We start from the raw sequence: 8,142 nt of genomic DNA on the forward strand, positions 1-8,142 counted from the left end.
CTGGTCTCCAACAGGTGACCCATAAAGATATAAATGGGTCTTTGATAGTATTGTATAACGTATACCGGTAGTATTGTATCAACGTATACAAGAGATTTATTTTAGGTGTCAATAGAGATAACCTAAATCTGAGTAGCATCTCTTCTAAAGATCTATTTGCAGAAAATGTTCTGTTTTATATTTTATTGTTGAAGAAGATAAAAAATATGTATCGAACCCTTAGTGTTTTTTAGTACCGTTGTCGGAGATAGTCGAAGAGATGACATTGATACACGCGTTTCACGCTGCATATCACACTATTGTTTAGTCTTCCACCTTTTATTATTACTATGCAGTTGTGCCCAAAAAAACAAAGACCCTTATATATTATTAAAAAAATCGTGCCTTTCCTGACCACTCAATAAATTTTGCAACCCAAAGGCCGTCGAGGTCTGCCATGTCCATAGCTGCTCTGACGAAGAACTACAAATTTGCAACAAAAAAACTGAAACCCCCGGAAGGAAAGGTGAAGGTGAATGTATCCTTTGACTAGAGTGCTGTGTGCGTGAGTGTCGGGACAATCATAAGAAACAGTGTTGGGGTTGCTATAGCGGCTTCTCACAGCTACATTCCTCATCTGGTAGATGCGTCAATGGCGGAGGCGTATGCCTTGAAAGAAGGCTTGATGCTAGCATAATTTATTGGATGCAATCGGCTTATCCTCCAATCGGATTGCATAGAGGTTGTCCAAACGATTAAGGATGGAGGTTTCTCAGCAACATTAGCTGCGTCTCTGTATGATGAATGTAACATTATCTGGAATGGTTTTCAGAAAATATCCATTGAGCATTATAATAGGGATGCAAATCAGGTGGCGCATGAACTAGCAAGAAGAGCTATGCAATCTAAGCAAAATTACACTTGAGACGATGAGCCCCCTAGCTTTATTCTAAACTTTCTGATTAATGATGTAACCACACTCAATGAATAAAGCTTGATGATTTGAAAAAAAAAATTGCAACCCCTTCGGCTAGTACTGTTCCATGAAGCTTCATGCAAACTCAGGCTACTCAATTGACAACGGTGGTTGTGGTTCCAGTGTGGTTGGTGTCTTGTCCTGACTCCTGACCAGCGAATAGACGCAGCAGCTAAAGGAGACTACTTCCTGTTGTGGGTAGGAACGTTGTGTGTAGGGACGCTGAGATAGAACTTCGTGTTCTTGAAATCGTCTAGTAGCGGATTGTACCCATCTTTGGTCATCGTCTTCAGCGGCAGGCCAAACTCCTCCATGAAGGCTGCAGTATCAAGCTGAATTTGCACGATGGCCGACACATCAGTTAGTCCAATACGCACAGGCAGCCTGCAGAGCATCGCTGGCATGCAGAAGATGAGAACTTACTATGATCGTCCTCCTCTTCTTCACGGGTTTGAATGCGCCAGGATTCTTCTGCTCCTTTGAGAAGCCAGAGCAGTGATGGTCGATCTGCTCCAGGAGCCGGAAATCCGTTGGGAAGAAGATGTCCGCGTCACCCTGCCGAGTAAATACAAACAAGTGATGCGACACTAGTTTGATACAGGTCGAAACAACAGAGCACTTATGGTCATTTGGCTCCAGACGCGAGAAAGCTTTTCGGAAGTAATAACCGCATCACCTTGGCATGCAACCAGGTTTGTTGGCTCATATACAGCACCTTAAGAGCAAGTATACTAAATAGCTGTAGGTAAGCTATATGCTGAGGTGGAAGAGAAAGAAGAGGAAAGAGAGAGGAGAAACAAGCTGTAAGTTTATAGCCGGTTTAGACACAAGAACCAAGAAATTTTGTAAGAGAGATAAGTGGGCGATCATCATAGTGAAGAGCTAACTACCATATGGATTGGCTGAGAGATGGACTGCATAGATCCATATAGCTAGCAACAAACTGTATTATTAGCCTTGCTCTAAGAGCGAGTATAATAAAGGGGGCTGTCAACAAGCTTTTATGCTGAGGTGGGATAGGAGAAAAGTGAGCTGTAGGTTTACAGCTACCTGATGCACGAGCTCTAAAAAGCATTGAGTATTAATGATGAAGCGTGTCCTAGTAGCGTAGCCAACTGCTATATAGACGGGGTTGATAGATGAACTATAAATGTATGTATAGCCAGCAATTGGTTGTATTATTAACTATGCTCTAACATGGTAAAATGGTAAGGCATAGTAGTATATTTGCTAAGAGTTTTTAGTGTGCCCCAGCCCCATCTGATGGTTTATTCTTAATTTGCTGCTGCTTGGTTTGTTATGTCGCACTGCCGAATCCAGCTAAATTTGTTTACTGGTTCTAGTAAATTTCGCTGTTATAACCCAGAAAGCTACCCTCCCAGCTGACTACTCCCTCCATCCTACGGTATTTGTTTATTATCTTAGGAGAAAACTCTCCACAATACTGTCCATCGAGGATATCAAGGGTGCACTTATTGTAGTATTTTCACTATCTACCACTAATTAAATGCTCCGGTAGAAAAGACATGGTTGTATATAATATTATATTTACATTTATGGGTGCTCATTTCACATTGTTTTCTTTTTTCATGAAATTAGTACTTGGTCTGCGCATTTATGGGTGAGCTGTGGACAAGTATTGCAAAGCAAGGGAGTGATACACACAAATATGAAAAAGTAAGTGCTTTTAAAAAGCCATCCCAACGGTGGTCTTGGACAGCTAAGGTTGATAGATTGACTGACTATGGCATGTGGACACATGATCAAATACGCGAATAAAAGAAAAATGGCTATATGTGTACCTGAGCATCAAGGTAGTTGCGATGATCTGATGTCTTCCCATCCTTCTACAAGGGCAAAACAAGCTAAGTGAGATGATCAAAAGCAAAGATCATGATCCTCAATTGTGAATAAATTGGTAACTGTATGGCACGCAACAAAACTCGCAATCATTCTTACGGTAAGTAGCCTTTGAAGCCTAGTTGGAGAAATGAAGTAGTTAAAAAAAACTGGAGCTTTGCATGCTTGATAAAGTTGTAGTATATCAGGACACTCACCTTTGATGAAACCAATGGAGCCCTGTCACCAGGTATGCTAACATCCGGAAGATAGCTGAAATCTGAAGCAATAAGGGACATACTCGGTAAAGCTTGATGTAGAGTATCCATTAGTTTCTGCGAAAGGAATTAAAGATCAGAAATAGTTTTCTGAGTCCCAGAACATCCATAAACATCTAACCTCGCAAAGCTAGAGTTTTTTGAAAGGCATACCAAGCAGCCAGTCGGCAACCAAGCTCTACGAGGCTTTGGGAATACTTTTGATAGAACTCCTTTTGCAGCAAATGCTAGTTTTTCACTGACAGAAGCTTTGTCTTCCTTCATGCCAATAATATCAACACAGCGGGAAATTAATGGGTCTTGTAGTGGCTTATAGACTTCAGAGGCTTGTGAACTTTCTTCAGAAAAAAGGCATGCAGAACAGATATACATGTGAAATTAAGGATAAGTAGCTATACAATTTTCTAAAATAGCAGAAAAGACTTCGATCATTAATAATACCAAGTTACAGATATACATTCAGTATTTTAGTTAAAAAATAGCCCTAAGCACAGGGATGGCAGATATGTTCTACATAGGGAAAAAGAGGCAACCCTTCAATGATACTATAACTAAACAGTGAACTTTGTAACACAAAGTCGAGCATAACAGAAGCATGCCATGAGGACACTGTATAACAACACACAACCTTCCATCCCAAAGAACTTCCCCTGGTTTTTTCTATTAAGAATTGAAACATATTTTGCAATCGCCATGCAAAATCATCAACCATAGGCTAGTAGCAATGGAGTGACGGTTAAATGGTTTGATAAAAGGATCCTGCCAAATATTTGTATTGCGTAGTATATGATATGCCTGCTTCTTCAATCACATTTACTCAAGTCTAGAATTTTCCAATGTCCTCAGTTGAAAACCCACATAAACAATAAACATAAGAACAAACATAGAACTGTGGTAGTACACGACAGAGGTTCTGATGGAAACACAAAAATCACAAACCTGCCGTTTACTTTTTCAATCCACACTTCCATCCATGGAGAAACCTGATCTGGCGAATAGACAAGGTCATGTGGTAGATTGTCAAGTACCTGATATTCCATGGAAAGATAGTTACTGTTGCAGGCACCACTGTGGGTCTTCCTTTAGATGCAATGTTTACTTCGGAACATGATGAGCAAAAAGGGTTGCCAAGGAGGTTTTGTTTGCCATTATTTTTACAGCTAGTAGTTTCGTATTGTTTTGTGATCAGAATATTACTACAGAACTAAATTTGACATTCGTAGAAGTTCAAACATGGAGTGAAATGCCACTTACACTTCTACAGAGCAGATAAATTCTGAAGCAAGTACATGCGTTTCTTAGCAGCATAGTATTTTGTATGCCAAAGCATGCAAGACTTTTATGCTTTTAGATACAATGACTAAGGGTGTGTTTGGTTGAGCTGTGGCTATAGGAAAAAGCTGCTGTGAGCTGTGAGCTGTGGGAAAGCTGCTGTGGGCTGTGAGCTGTAGAAAAGCTGAAAGCTGTTTGGTTAAACAAGTATAAAATATACCTTCTATCTTTATCTCTCTTGAAACAACTATGGAAGAGCTTTTTATTCCACCAATTTCGAAAAGCAGAAAGCCAAAAGCCAAAAGTAGGGTCAAACCAGCTTTCAAAACTGTACTACGGAAAAGCAGCTGCTTCTGAAAAAGTCGCCTGGAAAAGCAGCCCCTTTGGTTGGGCTTTTGGCTTTTGGGGCCAAAAGCCCAACCAAACGGACCCTAAACTGGACACTTATACTTCATTTCATAACAGATGAAGGTGCATGACGATGTCATTGTGATTCTTTGGTTTGCACATAAAACATAAGAACAAACACAGAAGCCCCAGCAGAACATACCTCAAGCAAAAGCACCCAACACGGATGAGGATCCTTGCGGCCTGCACAATAGAAAAGGAGACTTATATCAAATCATGTAAAGGTAGGTTGCCCTACACAGTGGGGAATAGCTTACCCCATCCAGGTCTGTTAATTGCATCCCGGTGCTCCACCGTAAACTTTGACAAATGGCTTTGCACTTCACCAACAGTTTCCAATTGCTTCTCAGCAAGAGAGGAGCTAATCTCTACTGAGCTAGCAAATGAAGATAAAGGCAAGGTCAAAGCATAAAGAGCACATGGCACAAAATGCTAGAGTGTCAAAAGCATGGCAGCACAAAGAGCAACCACTGCCAGTAATATATATCTTTATATGGCATGCATGAACCCTATTGTTCTGAATTTCGGATATTGAAGCAAGAAATGAAGATACATATGCTTACATGTATTTCATATCATTGTAGACTTTTGGTGGTGCATTCAGCATCATGTAATCAAGTATGCACTTTGCGCATGTTCCAGAGCCACCACCAATCTCATATATCTGATCAGTACAAGATTCTGATTCATAAGCAAAATGGATGAAACATACTCCTTGATATTCATGGTATCAGAGGAAAGCAAATCCAGAGCATCATATGTGGGTAGAAGAGTAGAATGATGTGACAGGAAATCTTGAGATCACACCTTCAATGGGACTGAAAGATTTGCTGTACGCAGAATCGATGCTGCTATTGCATAGGCATACCATGGCTGCACCGTAGAGGGAAAAGGGTGCATCAGTGACCAAACTGAAAGAACCTCATTCTCTTCAATCGCTAAAGCAGAGAAGGTACCTTAAAGAGCTCCACGGGAGTAAACCAAGCGATATCATGCTTCTTATACAGTTTATCAAGGTGCTGTATATACGCACTCCTCCCTACATGGTATTGAAGCAAATGAATTTTAGCCCAAAGTTAAAAGAACACGCTTCTCACATATTCGCCAAATGCCCAACATATTAACACACAGCAGGACACAGAACCAGCATCAGGCAATCGGCAAAGGAGTTTTCCATCACCACACGTCCCAGATGTGACACGCACACAAGCTGTTCGTTGAAATGCCAGCACGACGAACAAACAAAGAACAAGTACTTTCCCATCCCCGCAATGCCGGAACACACACCAAACTTCCCCATGGAGAAGGCAATGAGATAAAAACTTAGGAAATGTGCAAGGCATAGGAGATTTAGGAGACCACCCTCGAACTGGTTGAAGCGGATGCTGGCGTCAAGAACGCCCACCGGCCCCGCCCGCTTGGAGAAGTAGCCATGGTTGGGGTCGTACAGCGCTGACCTCACGAAGTCGCGCACCTGCGAATCCCCCCATGTTGTTCACACCCGCCGCAGAGAGATCTCTCTGTGACCGGGAAAAGAAATGAAGGCTCAGCCCTTACCAGAACCGGCTTGTTGCCAGCGAGAATCCCCGATGAGAACAGCGCCGCCGTGACCCACCGCACGCGCAGTGCTCCACGTCGTAGAGCGGGGACATGCGCCGAGAACGCCGGCGCCATAGTCGAGGCGGCGGCGGCGGCGGCGGCTCGGCGCGAGTCTGTGTTCCTTCCCGAAACAGGTGCGGTGCGGTGCGTGCGTTCGTGCCCGATCCGAAACAAGTGTGCAGAGGAACAGACGGAGCTCTTTATGCGGGTCCGCACCCGACCCGAAACGGAACTGGCGCACGCCCAATCCGATGGATATAATGGAGCGGAGCCCCGGTGCGGCGGCGTCGAGTCGGCTGCCATTCCCCACGCGCACGCCGCCAAGTCGAGGGGGCCGGAGGAGACAGAGGAGAGGGAGCGATGCCTCGCGGCAAGGCTGGTCGGACAAGCGCCACCGCCACCCCCCACGCGCGCCTCCCGAACTTCGCGAAGCGCAAGGAGACGCTGAGGAACAAGGCCGGGGAGCTCGTGACGCGCTGCAACGTCGACGTCGCGGTGGCCTGCACGGGCCCAGGCGGCGTGGGCGACCTGGACTGCTGGCCGTCCAAGGCGGCGGTGGTGAGGCGGTACAACGCGCTCCAGCCAGCGGAGCGCGGCAGGCTCAAGGAGGACCTCGCCGACCACGTCGCGAGCGAGGTCGCCAAGGAGCGCGAGAAGCTGACCAGGACGCGGGAGTCCGGCTTGGCCAATGCGTTCGGGTCGTATGACGGCTCCCTCGAGGGCATGTCCGAGGAGAAGCTCAGGGAGCTGCTCGCCTCGATCGAGGCCGCCCTGGTGGCCGCGCGGGGCAGGGTCCTGAAGCTGCGAGCGCCGCCCGGCGGCGCGGCCGATCGCGCCACACTCTCGCCGGGCCTCGTGCACGAACACGAGGCCGCCGAGGAGGACTCCGCGTCCGCGACGAACAATGTGGTGCCACCGCCGAGAGAGCCGCCGCGGGTGGCGGCGGGCTTGGGCCGCCGCCTTCCGGTAAAGACCGCAACCCGCCCAATGCCGTGCCCGTCGACGCGGGCGAGGAGGAGGTCGTGACGGAGAACATCGTGACGGGCGAGGATCCCGGCGGCGAGGTGCAGATACTGCGGCCGCCAGGCGACGCCGACGCCGACGATACGGAGTGGATGCGGAGCCTGGTAGACGATCTCAAGAAAAAGCCCCAGCTGCACGGCAGATATCATATCTAGGGCGGTTGGCACGGCTCCTCCCGAGGAGCACCTCTGTTTTTTACTGAAAAACGGCTTCTCCAAGAAAACGTTTGGTAGGGCTCCTCTGGAGAAGCCGGAGCCAGAGAGGAGCCCTGCAAAACAAGCCCCTATTCGTCACGTCGGCTCTTCGGATATTAATAATAAAATTAATTATAAAAGTCGTGACTAAATTTTAGGACGAATCTATTAAATTTAATTAATTTATTATTAGCATGTGTTTACTGTAGCATCATATTGGCTCCGTTTGGCTTACTCCATATTCGATTTGTCCGGCTTCTTTTTTTAGTCGGAACAATATTTTTCTCTCACAACAATTCAACCAGAACAGTGTTTTCAGTCAGTTTCAGTCAAAATTCTGCCAGCTGAACGGGGCCATTATCAAATCACGAACTAATTAGATTTAATAGATTCGTCTCATAGATTAGTCTCAATCTGTATAAATAGTTTTATAATTAGTCTATGTTTAGTACTTCAAATAGTGTCAAACATGTTTACCGTAGTCGATGTGATAGGGGCTAAATTTTAGAAGGTGGGAACCAAACATCTCATAAAGCTATGGCCCCGTTCGGTTGGAGGGTTTTTGAAGAAAAGT

General features: G+C 45.5%; 1 protein-coding gene across 2 annotated transcripts; it reads right to left on the minus strand.

The window, feature by feature from the left end:
• Positions 1–760: 760 nt before the first annotated feature.
• Positions 761–6,755, minus strand: LOC136453847 (protein arginine methyltransferase NDUFAF7 homolog, mitochondrial-like). 2 transcript variants are annotated; one of them, XM_066454398.1, is made up of 13 exons: positions 6,310–6,747; positions 6,115–6,226; positions 5,709–5,791; positions 5,560–5,625; positions 5,316–5,416; positions 5,010–5,128; positions 4,895–4,935; positions 4,012–4,100; positions 3,226–3,406; positions 3,013–3,129; positions 2,758–2,802; positions 1,379–1,510; positions 761–1,287 (listed from the first exon to the last, which is right to left on the minus strand). In XM_066454398.1, the coding sequence occupies exons 1-13, from the start codon at positions 6,652–6,654 to the stop codon at positions 1,138–1,140; spliced, it is 1,581 nt and encodes a 526-aa protein (XP_066310495.1). In that variant the 5' UTR covers positions 6,655–6,747; the 3' UTR covers positions 761–1,137. The 2 variants fall into 2 exon arrangements, with proteins under 2 accessions (XP_066310495.1, XP_066310496.1); XM_066454399.1 differs by having other exon boundaries at positions 1,148–1,287; positions 3,013–3,074; positions 6,310–6,755.
• Positions 6,756–8,142: the final 1,387 nt, after the last annotated feature.

This window comes from Miscanthus floridulus, chromosome 5, assembly GCF_019320115.1.
Source record: "Miscanthus floridulus cultivar M001 chromosome 5, ASM1932011v1, whole genome shotgun sequence".
Lineage (NCBI taxonomy): Eukaryota > Viridiplantae > Streptophyta > Magnoliopsida > Poales > Poaceae > Miscanthus > Miscanthus floridulus.

Coding starts and splice junctions, on each gene's coding strand:
- LOC136453847 (XM_066454398.1), bottom strand. CDS start 6,654: ATGGCAGCCGACTCGACGCCGCCGCACCGGGGCTCCGCTCCATTATAT. Junction 4,936..5,009: donor AATTAACAGACCTGGATGGG/GTAAGCTATTCC, acceptor TCTATTGTGCAG/GCCGCAAGGATCCTCATCCG. Junction 1,511..2,757: donor GCAACTACCTTGATGCTCAG/GTACACATATAG, acceptor TTTACTCGGCAG/GGTGACGCGGACATCTTCTT.